The sequence below is a fragment of the Bos grunniens genome, chromosome 15, assembly GCF_055505025.1.
Source record: "Bos grunniens cultivar Pamir isolate PY7600 chromosome 15, Bosgru_T2T1.0, whole genome shotgun sequence".
In the NCBI taxonomy this organism is placed as follows: domain Eukaryota; kingdom Metazoa; phylum Chordata; class Mammalia; order Artiodactyla; family Bovidae; genus Bos; species Bos grunniens.
Genome location: NC_141179.1, coordinates 38,979,024 through 38,992,792, shown reverse-complemented (window position 1 = coordinate 38,992,792; position 13,769 = coordinate 38,979,024). Strand labels below are relative to the sequence as shown.

Genomic DNA, 13,769 nt, shown 5'->3' with positions numbered 1-13,769 from the left:
TTACAGGTGAAATGGGCTCCTTTCTCAAATTATTGATGACAAGCACTTAACAAGGAGGAACGGAGAAACTAAGCCAGGAGAGGCAAAAGGGGAAAAATCAAAAGGAAAAAAAAAAAGAGAGAGAGACAGACAAAAACTCCTGATTTCTAGACCAGGCTGAGTCAAGGACAAAGAGCTTGAAATCAGAGCTATCATGAAGTTCACAGTCCAAGCCCACAGACAGCTGCTGTATTAAATTTCAGAATTAATATGCTGTCATATTTAATAATGTTTATATTTCAGCAAGGGCAAGCAAATCATTTACCTATATTTTCTTACTGTACCTTTGACAGGATAAACAAAATGATCAGTCTCTCTAAGGGCTCAGGTATGTGTTAATACTGCCATTCAAATTCTACAGATCTCTTTTTATGTCAGTGATTTTGTTTTTTTTCTGTCATCAGTGCCTAGAAAGTGTTCTATAAAAGCTGGATGAATAGGGGATGCAAGAATCAAGTCCAGAGACATACAGAAGCCAAAAGGAAGCAGCAAAGCCTCTTCTGGCTGATCTCCCCTCCCTGATGGGTTCAGAATCTCAGGAGCAGTAGTAGGGATACCCAGGGCTGACCCACATATAAAGAACACAGGGAAATGGCATTTGCTCTGTAAGGAAAACAGCACAGAAACTAGAGCAGAGTCCAAAGGATCATGCCTAAGACAAAGGCAGGAATTAACAAACTGACCAGCAACTGACGGCAATCAGACTGGTTAGTGACTATGAATCTAAAGAGACGGCCAAAAAGTCAGCATTTCCAAACAAGGGGAAGTTTTTATAGGGTGCCTGTGGCCTGTCTGGGTTCAGCTGGTACAGCAAGTAAGGATGCCAAGATATACAGAACATCACCTTTAATTCGAAAGAGGGTTTTCAAAGATAAGAAACCTTTAGTATAGCATTTCAGCTACTATGAGTAAGGCCCTCAAGGCTAGGAGGCAAAAGGTATGTTTGTACACCCAGGGCCTAGGAGAGAGTCTGCCTCAGCCCTAAGACACCTGACAGAGACAAGGAGGTATCAACAAAGGGAGGAGGGAGGAGGTGCAGGGAATACTGCTCCAGAGCTCAGTAAAGTGTTTCAAAAAGGAGAATGTGAGTATCTGTGTCAAATGTTACTGACATCTGCGTTAAGCCATGACCTTGACCAGGTGCTACATGCCTGCAGTCAGTGCCAGAAAGGAAAAGAAGTAGAGAATGAGTGTAGAGATAACACTTCTAAGGAGTTTTGCTTACTCGGAGGAGGAGGAAAAACATTCTCAAAGAGGAACGTGACGTTAGCATTTGCTATGGTTGCTGCTGCTGCTGCTGCTAAGTCGCTTCAGTCGTGTCCAACTCTGTGCGACCCCATAGACGGCAGCCCACCAGGCTCCCCCATCCCTGGGATACTCCAGGCAAGAACACTGGAGTGGGTTGCCATTTCCTTCTCCAATGCATGCATGCATGCTAAGTTGCTTCAGTTGTATCCGACTCCATGCGACCCTATGGATAGCAGCCCACCAGGCTCCTCTGTCCACAGGATTCTCTAGGCAAGAATACTGGAGTGGGTTGCCATTTTGCTATGGTTACTTTTTGTTATAAAGATGAGAGCACTGCAGCATGTCTCAGGCTGATGGAAATGATCATGCAGGAGAGAATTGGAACACCTGGATGGAACAACTGCTAGGGTGATGCCCAGGAGAAAGAATGGATGGGCTCCAGTGCCTACCAGAGAGGTTGGTCAGTGAGGTGAAGTTAATCCACGCAAGTGGGGAGAAGCAAAATTGATGGGGCACACGTGCACTTAGGATAGCGCATGTGCAGGTGGGAACATGTGGAAGTTCCTCAGGAAAATACCACTCATCATCAATCTTGAGAATGAGGGAGAGGGAGTGTTATAAACTTAAGAATGAGAGAGTAAGTATTAATTATCCAAACAAGTGGGAAATGAATGGACTAGGGAAACGGAGGAGGATTTCCAGTCGGCACTAAAGGCCCTCACATAAGAGTACTGATGGTGACTTTTAAGTGAGTTAGCTAACACCCCGAGTGTGGCTGTGAAGGAACCTAGAAAAGAGACGACAAAGCATGGGAGTAATAAGATGTCTCTCTGTGCCTATCCTTCAGAGAGGAGACCCATAGGAATGAGCAGAAAATTAAGCAGTTTTCAGCCATTTGCTTTTCTCCCTTGGATACATATATACATTTGAACCTTTCAGTGTTTACACAGTAACTAATGTCTACGCATATGTTTCAAAGCCCAGAAATAAAGAACTTACTTCAAGCTCACTGCTTATCTTTGAGGTGATGAAAATATTAAACTTATTCCCAATACTGTTTCTCTTATCACTGTGTTGTTATTTTACTCTGAGACTCTATTACTTTTATTAAAAAAAGAAAAAAACTTAAGATGAAAAATTTTTAAATCTATGGTATAAAACAAAGCCAAAGTACCATGATATGTTAATATCTGCAGACAGATGGAAACCACACTCACTCCAAATACTAGCAATCTTCACTATATAAATGGCTTAAAAATAATTCATACTGATTCCCTGCCCCCAAGCTAACGATGGCAAGACTTGTTTAGTTCTGGTGGACACACTCTCCCCTCCTCTGTTCTCCCTAATCTTGCCAAACATATAGAAGACTCCCAGCTCAGCCCAGGCCTGCCAACTAATTCCTTTACTGGAGTTACCACCATGAAAAAGCTTGAGAAAAACCAGGGCAGGAAATATATCTATCCAGCATTAGATACAGCAAGAACCCCCTGTTCCCGGCAGACCTACTTTGCCATTAGTTCTCAGATCCAACAATATCTACAAATGTTTCTAGTACTAGAAAGGGCTGAGAAGAACAGTTAAAAAAAGTCCTACTGAGCAATAGTTAATAAATATAATTAGATTGAGAAATGCTGAAGAAGATGGTTACCTCAAGATAAAATATAAATTTTTTATAAAAGATGGACTGTCTACTCCAAGTTTTGGGATGTGATCAATGCCATATCCTAAATTACTTTCAACAGCTTTTACTGGTTTGAAATGAAGATAGAATGTTTTTCACCTTAACTTTATAATAAATCAGATCTGAAAGAGAAGTACCAGTAAGATTTATTCTATACCAGGTAAACATGTCTAAACTTAGCATTAGAACAGTATCATCCTATCAAGTTCATGTCTAAAATTTGGTATACCTTCAACAAAACTTTACAAACAGCACACGAATCAAAGATTCTGTTTTAGATAATGGTTAATTATAAAACGGAAGTCTGTCCTCAACGCTGTTTGTCAACCCATCTTTCCTGATGTCTGCACTCTCAAACAAAATCTGCCAACAAAAGACTACGTTAACACCAAGATCATATAAAAAAATGGAACTTAAATACCAGCACACAAGTTAAGAAAGTATTGAAACAACTGTATTCCAGATGAGGGGGTAAAGACTAAAGACCTAAATAACGTAGCGTCTCCATTAACTTACATCTGATCTTGTTCCCCTCTGCCACAAAAAAGAGGAGTGGCCAATATATACCAAAAATTTTAAAAATCAAATGTGAAATAATTGGGTAAAGAACAAATGAGTATAAATAAGCTTGCAACGAAATACTAAAAATATTATTTTCCTGCAGGTTATTGGGCAGTTAGAGCTGCCCATGTGATTAACAGGACTTAGGAAAAATTCAAATTCTGTCATTTAAATTAAAGTCATTCTCTAAATGAGGTAATTCAGCATTAACACTGAATTAAGCTACCCGGGTGACCGAGATGGTAAAGCATACTCCTGCAATGCAGGAGACCTGGGTTTGATCCCCAGGTTGGGAAGATCCCCTAGAGGAGGGCATGGCAGCCCACTCCAGTATTCTCGCCTGGAGAATTCCATGGACAGAGGAGCCTGGTGGACTACAGTCCATGGGGTCACAAAGAGTCGGACACGACTGAGCGACTAAGCACAGCACAGGGGTAATTTTAAGAGTATGTAAATTAGAGCTGTAGGTCTTACCTTAGAAATTATAACATGTGAATGGAGCTGGTATAAAATACCTGCAGGTTTACAGTCCACTGAAGTTCTGTGTAATATGTAAAAATTTAATATCCCCAAATCTGCTTCCTTTTAATCTGTCACCTGTTATAGTACTCCCATCAAATCCAGCGTGCCACACTCAGCACAGTGTTTTTGATCACGGCACTTTCTCATTAAATATAGCTGCTCACTTCCATAATTACAAATAACTGGTTTCCCAAGAGCAAAACCCTCTCACCTGTCTCTGATGATCCAGATCTGCCTTATTACCAATTAAAATCATTGGAAACTCATCACGATCCTTTACTCTGAGAATCTGTCTTTGAAACTTATAGATTTCTTCAAAACTAAAAACAAAAACAAATTCATTAATTTGGTCAAATATCAGAATTCAGACTCCCCGTCCCATTTAGTACTTTCTTACTTTTCCTTTTCCTATACAAACAAGAATGCAAATTTAATGAACAGTGAGCTAGACATGAACAGGAGAGATCTACAGTTAAATATTGATACAAACCTGCCTCTGTCTGTGACTGAAAAGACCAAAAGGAAACCCTCGCCAGTTCTCATATACTGTTCTCTCATAGCTCCAAATTCCTCTTGTCCCGCTGTATCCAGAACTAAAGAAAAAACAAGAAATGTAATGATGTTCATGTGTTCATCTCTCAAAAATGGCTCCCTCACATGGGCAGGCCCAGTTACTGTGAATCCTTTGGAAAACATCACACTTAGTACAATTTTTTAAACAGCATTCCCCTTTTAGTACTTTATTTTCAATGCTAAAGACAAATGTATTCTAATGGCAGACAGTCGCAGAGTTACCTTCATCAGTGCAGGTTGATTTCGTAGTTAGAATACATTAGCATAGCAATGACAAGGTTATAAATATCAAATTCATATAGGCAGACAGAGTCAGATAACTTCTGAAGTCACTTGGATGTTTACCTCCTCTATGAAAAGAACTGAAAAAGATACCTGTAAATTCAAGAAGGAAATGCTGGTGCACCCCACCCCCCAATACCATACTGAATGTACAGGTGCTGAGGTATTCATTGATCTCTGTGAATAAAAGAATCATACAAGTTAAAAGAACAGCCCTTTCTCTTGTGGAGGAGTGGAATGTTTAACCAAGCACAAAACACTATTTGCTAAGGCCTCTGTGCTATAAACTCTAAGCAAGTTAGCAAATATTGAAGCTTTTCTATATTTACTTCACCTGTTTTAGCCTTCATCAAAATGCAGGAAGAGCCAAGACCTCGTTTGTTTTTTCCCCAAATGTCCCAATAAACCCAACTTTAACAAGTTACAGTGACATGACTAATTTTACCTGCTCTCAATCCAGTTATTGTTTTACATTACATTTAAATTGGCTAACATGTAGATTCATCAATTAAAACTAATGAAAAAGATGAACTTATATTCAAGATCATTTAACATTTCAACTGTAGGTATTTAACCTAGCAAAACTTCAAAGCTTACTTAAAAAAATATGATACATGAACCATTAAATAAAAGAAGCTTACTTACTGTCTAGCCGGGCTGCCCGGTCATCTATCACACACTGCTTTGTGTAGGAATCCTCGATGGTTGGATCATAATCCGTTACAAAATAAGACTGTAAGAAAAATAACATAATTTTAAAATTTATGCTTACTTGCCCAAGTACCAACATAACTTTACCCAGAACTCATCAAAATATTTTCACTGTATTAAAGTGTATCCTACTATGTCAATTCCCTATTGAATGAAATCTATTCACAGCAGCTTCCAAGTGGAGAAAGGATACTAAACATCTCTGAATTTTCACATCTGAAACATGTAAGAAGACTGTAAAAGCTCTACTGCAGTTTTTTTCCATTTTTCGTAATTAACTTACATACAAGTAAAACTCTGGATTTCAAGTTCCAGAAAAACTAGAAACACACCTATAGCTGTAATTCAGGTCTATCTCCAACCCAAAGGCAGGCATCAGTCCTTAGAACAAACTGTAACAGTTTTGGAACAAAAGAGACAACACGAAGTCTGCCTGCTTCGATGCCTGATCGTCTCTTCACTTTTCTCACACCTTGCCTTAGTTCCCTTTCAGTTGCCTTGTGTATTACCCTAAAGGACATGATTTCAGGATTTTTTTTTAATCTGCATGAATCTCAAACTTATTCTTTCACTGATATTTTTGTTAGTTTTCCAACTATTTCCTCTTCTGTTAGCAAAGCCACCCAACCATCACCTTATGAAGTCATCACCAGAAGGAGGGCAGTTAAGGCAGCAGAGGAAGACGGGAGGAGTCCTAGCAAATCACTTAATGTTTGATTATTACATTTCACAATCTTTTAAAAAGATTTTAAAAAGAAACCAGAAACACGCATCTAAAAGACAACTGATTTCCCCTTCATCCAGAAGGGCACTGCCTAGGACACTGATGTCAGTTCTGAGTGTCTCCCTTACTCTCCCTCTTGACTGGCCTCCTCAAAGCCTATTTTGCCACTAACTCATCACAAAATCTGAGGGATGACTTGGAGGAAGGCAGCTTAATGCTAGAAATGAGTGCTGAAGGTGTTCAGTCATTCTACAAGCAAGGGCTCCTGGAAACTGGACCTGCTGGCTCCAAGGACACATCGTTCTGAAGAGACAACCCTGCATGGTGAGCTGTGCACAAACCAAAAAGCTACTTAAAAGTAAGCACTCTGAACAGGGCAGCAAAGAAACTCCTCGTATGGGGGCAGAGGGGGAGGGGACAAGGACTAATCTGCTTGCTACCCTGACTTTACATATTTATTTTAATTTTAAATGATACTTCCTATTTTTTATTTGTATTTTTGGAGTAACTTTAGTTATATAGAATTTAGCTGTAATTCTATTTCCCTTTTGGTGGCTTCATTTAAATGATCAAATGGCCAACATCAGTTGGATCATCAAAAAAGCAAGAGAGTTCCAGAAAAACATCTTCTTCTGTTTTACTGACTACACCAAAGCCTTTGACTGTGTGGATCACAATAAACTGTGGAAAATTCTTAATAATATGGGAATACAAGACCACCTGACCTGCCTCCTGAGAAATCTGTATGCAGGTCAAGAAGCAACAATTAGAACTGGACATGAAATAACAGACTGGTTCCAAATCGGGAAAGGAGTATGTCAAGGCTGTTTATTGTCACCCTGCTCATTTAACTTAAATGCAGAGTACATCATGAGAAACGCTGGGCTGGAAGAAGCAAAAGCTGGAATCAAGATTGCCAAGAGAAATATCGATAACCTCACATATGTAGATGACACCACCCTTATGGCAGAAAGTGAAGAGGAAATAAAAAGCCTCTTGATGAAAGTGAAAGAGGAGAGTGAAAAAGTGGGCTTAAAGCTCAACATTCAGAAAACAAAGATCATGGCATCTGGTCCCATCACTTCACGGCAAATAGATGGAGAAACAATAGCAACAGTGAAAGACTTTATTTTTCTGGGCTCCAAAATCACTGCAGATGGTGACTGCAGCCATGAAATTAAAAGACGCTTACTCCTTGGAAGAAAAGCTACAACCAACTTAGAGAGCATATTAAAAAGCAGAGACATTACTTTACCAACAAACGTCCATCTAGTCAAAGCTATGGTTTTTCCAGTAGTCATGTATGGATATGAGAGTTGGACTACAAAGAAAGCTGAGTGCTTTAGAATTGATGCTTTGGAACTGTGGTATTGGAGAAGACTTTTGAGAGTCCCCTAGACTGCAAGGAGATCCAACCAGTCCCTCCTAAAGGAAATCAGTCCTGAATACTCATTGGAAGGACTGATGCTGAAGCTGAAACTCCCAATACTTTGGCCACCTGATGCAAGAACTGACTCATTTGAAAAGACTCTGGTGCTGGGCAAGATTGAAGGTGGGAGGAAAAGGGGGACAACAGAGGATGAGATGGTTGGATGGTATCACCGACTCAATGGACAGGAGTCTGAGTAAGCTCTGGCGGGTGGTGATGGATAGGGAAGCCTGGCATGCTACAGTCCATAGGGTCGCAAAGAGTCAGACATGACTGTGTGACTGACCTGAACTGATTTTTTTTTTTTTAATTACCAACAGGAGGGGCTTTGAGTAGAAAGCCATTTCCATCACCACCCCATCCCCATTTTAAAATAAACAGATATCAAAACAATCTTTGAACTGACTCTCTGGAACCCACATCTCTTCTAAAAGTAAATACAACTGGCAACATATTCTTTGTACCCACTATTCTAAACAACACAGAAAGCAGTCTTTCACCAAACAACCTGGATAAAGCACAGTATTTAAATCTTAAGTTTCCTGAAACATGTTTCTCCACAGTAACCTGACACTTGCTGCCATGCTTTCATCTTGTAAAACCTAAGCTTCGTTGACGACTCCCAAGTTATCCCTTAATGTGCCAAAATGACCCTCCCAGTTTGTCTGAAAACACAATGGACAAATATTAAGTATATTTTTTTCAAATGTTCAAGTCATGTATGACTTCCGCTGTGATGGGTTTCTTTGCATTGTGATACCAAATTAAGAAAATAACACATATAGAGGACTGTTGGTTTAAGCAACGCTGAGGACAATTGTTTTTCCTTTCTGTGACTATGGAAGTTACATATTTTCTTTAGATGTCTTGGCTCTTGAAATACAATCTTAATGTTATAAGAATTTTGCCTCTTCACCAAGACTGGCATGCATTTATCCCACTCATTAATGTTTAATATGAGTTAACTGTTGCAATTTCTGGGTATTTAGGTCTACATTTCATCTTTGCTATGTCCTATTTTCAAAATTTGCAGAGACCTTGCTATATATAGATTTTAAAGAACCATCTTCACTAAAAGCATCATTGCCCCTCATAAGAGATCCATCTTAAGGAACATTACTCTGTTACATAACCAAAGACCCATTTCCCTCTCACAATTCTAATAAGCCACAGGTCATAATGCGCCTAAAACTAGCATTCATCCTGTGCAGGTAGGAAAGATAAATCATCACCTCCTATCCCAAAGACTTAATATTTTTGTTACTTAAACTTGGGTCCCAGATATTTGAGGCAGCAGATCACCAACAGGAGATCAGTCTCTGGTGATGGAGAGTGCTGGATTTAATTCTAACTCTACTACTTTCTAGCTGTGGAACCTAAGGCAAATTACCTCTTTAACCTTCAGCATCTGTAAAACAGGATAGTAACACAACCCCATGGAAAGGATAAAATGAAGTAAAGATTATAAAGTGCCAACACACACTGATGACTAATAAATGTTGGTCAGTGTATTGTTCTGTCATGTAGTTAAATGGTATGAACTAGAGTTTTTATTCAACTGAAAACATGACCTAATACCAGGAACGGCTATTGTAATTCCAATCCTAGTTATACCAGACTAGACTTGTTTTCCAAAATGCTGTGAATCAAGATAAAAGCTCCCCATCTGAAGTTCTGGAAATATTTCTTTGGACTTCAGCAGTAATTACACAAGTATATATAACACATATGTAAAAACTCATCAAGCTGTACATTTAAGATATGTGCATTTTGTATGTGTACAAACTACTCCTCTATAAAATATATTAATGGTTCCCCGTTGTTTCTAGGAATCAGCACTTTCTTTACACAGTTCACAAAGCTCTCCAGTTTGATGTGTGTTGTTCACCAAAGTGGTATTCTTCACTACCTGAATCCCTTCTGCCGATTGCTCTTGCTCTTGGTTTCATTCACTTGTTCAACAATCATTTATGGGGCATCCCTGGTGGCTCAGATGGTAAAGAATCCGCCTGCAATGCAAGAGACTTGGGTTCGATCCTTGGGTTGGGAAGATCCCCTGGAGGAGGACGTGGCAACCCACTCCAGTATTCTTGCCTGGAGAAACCCATGGACAGAGAAGCCCGGCAGGCTATGGTCCATTGGGTTGCAAAGAGTTAGACATGACTGAGCGACTAAGCACAGCACAGGGACAAGGTCCCTACTTACACAGGAACCCACTGCTTTTTACACAACTAGCAACTGTGTTGTAATTGGGACAAGGGGAATGGGGAGTATTAAAGGTATTGGCCAAAGAACAGAAATTAGCAGGAAATGCCAGTAACATGCTTGTTCAGAAGGCAACCAAGTGTAAGCAGGTAATGCTGCAGGAATACATAGTAACTGTGTGTGCCTTCACTTACAGAGTCCCAGCAATTGAAGAGAAAACAGTCTCTCCCCTGAGGCTGAAAAAAGTTACCAACAGCCCCAGACAGGTATTTTGTAGCAGAAAACAAGGTGAAAAAATACAGTCTTGCATTGTGGAAGACAGCAGAGGCTCCGGAAGGGCAGTGGACTATAGAGTTCAGCCCACTGAGAGGAGGAGTGAGAGTCACAGGTGCAGAAAGCAGTACGCTTTCCTGAAATCACAGGAAAAGATGCATGGAGAAGGATCCCAACTAGAAAGAAAGGAATACCTCTTTTCAATAGGTGGGATGCCTTCCAGGTAATAAGAAGGGCAAATGTGGACCTAAGTCTCTTTAGGGTTACTCGGAATTATGGAGAAAAGCTTAAGATTAGGGAAGCTGTCCCATTCAGACAGGGAAATTTTCCCTGATAAAATATGGTCTGAGTAGGACTGTCCAAACCATAACAAATAGTGATAGCTAGGGATGTTTTTCCTGCCGCACAATAAATAGAAGCTCTACTTAACTTAAGAGAACTGCCACTTCATTCTTTTCCCATTCAAACGAGCTGCCTTAAGGAAGATAAGGAGGGGACTGGGAGGAAAGAAAATAAGCTGATGTAACTTCTGCAATTAGTGGCAGAAGTGACAAGTCACTCTCCAGGCACCAAGGTCCTGGTGAAAATGCAATTCCCAAACACTGCCACGGAGCGGTGCCTGGTCTACACCCTGGGACGGGTAATGAATTTCCTGGAGAATTTGGGAAACTCAGAAAACCCAGCTCACTGATTCAAGTCCAGTGAGCTTAGACCTGAGGTGCCACTGGGGAGCTGTAAACAAGTGCCAGGGCATTTCTGAGCACAGCAGTGTTCTTCGGAGTCCTCTAAACTCACGGGGTCAGAAAGAGGAGGGGAAAGGGAGACAGCAGGGGAAGGAAACTGGTTAAACAGTGTGGGAAAACCTCGACAACTCCCGAATCTGGGTAATGTGTATACAAGAATATATTATAGTGATCACTATATAATTATACACTGCATATATTATTAAAAATTTTTTTTTAAATCTGGTGGTAGTACGTTAAGAACTACATGAAGGGTCAAATCAAAGGAAGAATATACTAGATCCTTTTTAATCCTAAGCTTTCCCCTCACTCTACTCAAGACCAACTAACTCACCTAGAAACCTGATGATTTTTTTTTGGTCAGAATATCTTGTAGTTCTCTTTATATTTTATTTTTTCTCTTTTACTGTCCATCATTCCTTCAACCTGACTGGAATACAAGCTCTATGAGGACAGATTTTTGTCAGAGGTAGAGTGGACTTGCCTAATGTTTAAAGATCAAATGGATCCAGCACTAAAATCAAGTTTCCAGGCTTTCTGGCCAACACTCCTGCTCTACTCACCCTCTCTGGAGGTAAAGCCCACTCATTCTCATCCTCCATTCCTGCTTCCACTGCTCCCATTTTTTTTTAAAAAATGAAATATCCTCAATCAATAACAGGAGTCATCATTTATTAAGCATCTGCTTTGTGACATGCAGTTTAAAAATGATACACACAAACTTTTCCTAAAGATTCTTCAGATATGTATTTCCCTCTTAAATTTTTAAGTGAGGCACAGACTACCTTTTCCAGGTCACCCAGCTAGCTAATAAGGAGAACTACGATTTAAGTTCAGGTCTTATCCTAATGAATGCTTTAGAATTCTTGCTATTTAATATAATTCATAAGATTTCAAATCTTTTATTCCTTTATTGGCCTATAAAACAAGGAGTAAAAGTACCAGGAAAAATACGAAACAAGGAAAACCGAGACTAACAACTACACGGTTCCATTCTTTCCTTTCTTGTGGTCCTGTTCACCTCCGCCTTGTATACATGGTATACATAAAGCTTGATATGTATATATTTCCAAATCACAACTTTTAACAGTAAGACAGTATATTCAAAGTTGGGAAAATCCAAACTATCCTCACCTTAAAGGGTAGGAGGAATTCAGAGCATATTGAGGTCATTTTCTGGTTAAAGAGTTGGAGGCCTTGCAAAAGAAAGTAAGTGGTTTGGGGTTCGGTTAGTATTCCCATCTTACAGTCAAGGAAACTGAGGTTCAGGCAGGTTAAATGAGGTGCTCCAGTTTCCCACAGCTGGTAAAGGGGGTAGCACTGTATTCTGGTCCGTCCGACTTGCACCTCCAGCTCTTCCCAATTCACCCTACTGCCTCCCTGCACATCAGGATCCTTGGCACAGTGGGCCAGGATGAGCAGGAAGAGGAGAGCGGCACACACGGCCTCACTGGTGATCGCACCTCTCCAGTCCCTGGGGCAGCTCTGAGCAGCCCTCACCCCTTCCTTTCTGGTTTGCCTTTTCCCTCATCCTGAAGTGGGCCCTGGAATATGCCCTCCTTAAATCAGCCTTGTTCTCAACTCTCTTCTGTTGAGAAAATGGGTCTTAGAGATGTTAGAGATGTGTACCTCCTAATTGCTCATCTTTTCATGTTTGTATATATGTGTTAGTCGCTCTGTCATGTCCAACTCTTTGCAACTCCCTGGACTGCAGCCCACCAGGCTCCTCTGTCCATGAAATTCTCCAGGCAAGAATACTGGAATGGGTAGCCATTCCCTTCTCCAGGGGATCTTCCCAACCCAGGGACTGAACCTGGATCTCCTGCATTGCAGGCAGATTCTTTACCACCTGAGCCACCAAGGAAACCCAGTATATATGAATGTGTGTACATATGGATGTATAAATCAAACACTGAGCTAATAAACTCAGTGTATTATAAGCAGAAAACTTTCTTCAAAGCCCTTCTGTGGGTAAGCTTTTCCTTGCAATTTAATGAGATCTGAGGTAAATCTCCTAATTTTTTCTAATCGTTCAATTATAAATGCTTTTCAATTACTTTCAGCCCAAAGAACATTATGGTTTCAATAATTAAGGTGGCCAGTCAGCAAGCGAAAAGATGTTCAATATCACTATTAGAGAAATGCAAATCAAAAATACAATGAGGTACCACTTCACACCAGTTGGAATGGTCATCATTAAAAAGTCTACAAATAACAACTACTGGAGAGGTCTGAAGAAAAGGGAAACCTCCCATACTGTTGGTTGGAATGTAAGTTAGTACAGCCACTGTCAAAACAGTATGGAGGTTACTCAGAAAACTAAAAATAGAATTACCATGTGATCCAGCAATCCTACTTCTAGGAATATACACAGACAAAACTATAATTCAAAAAGATACATGCATCCCTATGTTTATAGCAACACTATTCACAAGAGCCAAAAAAAACACAGAAACAACCTAAATGTCCATCAACAGGTGAATGAATAAAGAAGATGCAGTACATATATACAATGCAATACTACTCCGCCATAAAAAAGAATGCCACGTGCAGCAACATGAATACAACAAGAGACTATAGCACTAAGTGAAGTAAGCCAGAAAGAGAAGGACAAATACTATATGATATCGCTTAAATGTGGAATCTAAACTATGGCACAAATGAACCTACATACAAAACAGAAACAGGGGCTTCCACGCTGGTTTCAGTGGCTAAGACTCTGAGCTCCTAATGCAGGTGGCCCACGTTCGACCCCTGGTCAGGGAACTAGATCCC

At 40.1% G+C, this 13,769-nt stretch overlaps 1 protein-coding gene across 9 annotated transcripts in view; it reads right to left on the bottom strand.

Moving 5' to 3' along the window:
• The window catches only part of RRAS2 (RAS related 2), a 145,850-nt gene that overhangs the window by 20,543 nt on the left and 111,538 nt on the right, over window positions 1-13,769 (bottom strand). For 5 of the 9 annotated variants that reach the window (XM_086339891.1, XM_086339892.1, XM_086339890.1 and 2 more), the window contains exons 2-4: window positions 5,555-5,642; window positions 4,545-4,647; window positions 4,266-4,374 (exon numbers count right to left, since the gene is read on the bottom strand). In XM_086339891.1, coding sequence (XP_086196017.1) covers window positions 4,266-4,374; window positions 4,545-4,612 — 177 coding nt within the window. In that variant the 5' untranslated portion in view covers window positions 4,613-4,647; window positions 5,555-5,642. Of the gene's footprint in view, window positions 1-4,265; window positions 4,375-4,544; window positions 4,648-4,849; window positions 4,990-5,554; window positions 5,643-9,682; window positions 9,778-13,769 lie in introns of those variants that run through there. The other 4 variants (XM_086339894.1, XM_086339897.1, XM_086339893.1 and 1 more) reach the window with 2 other exon arrangements.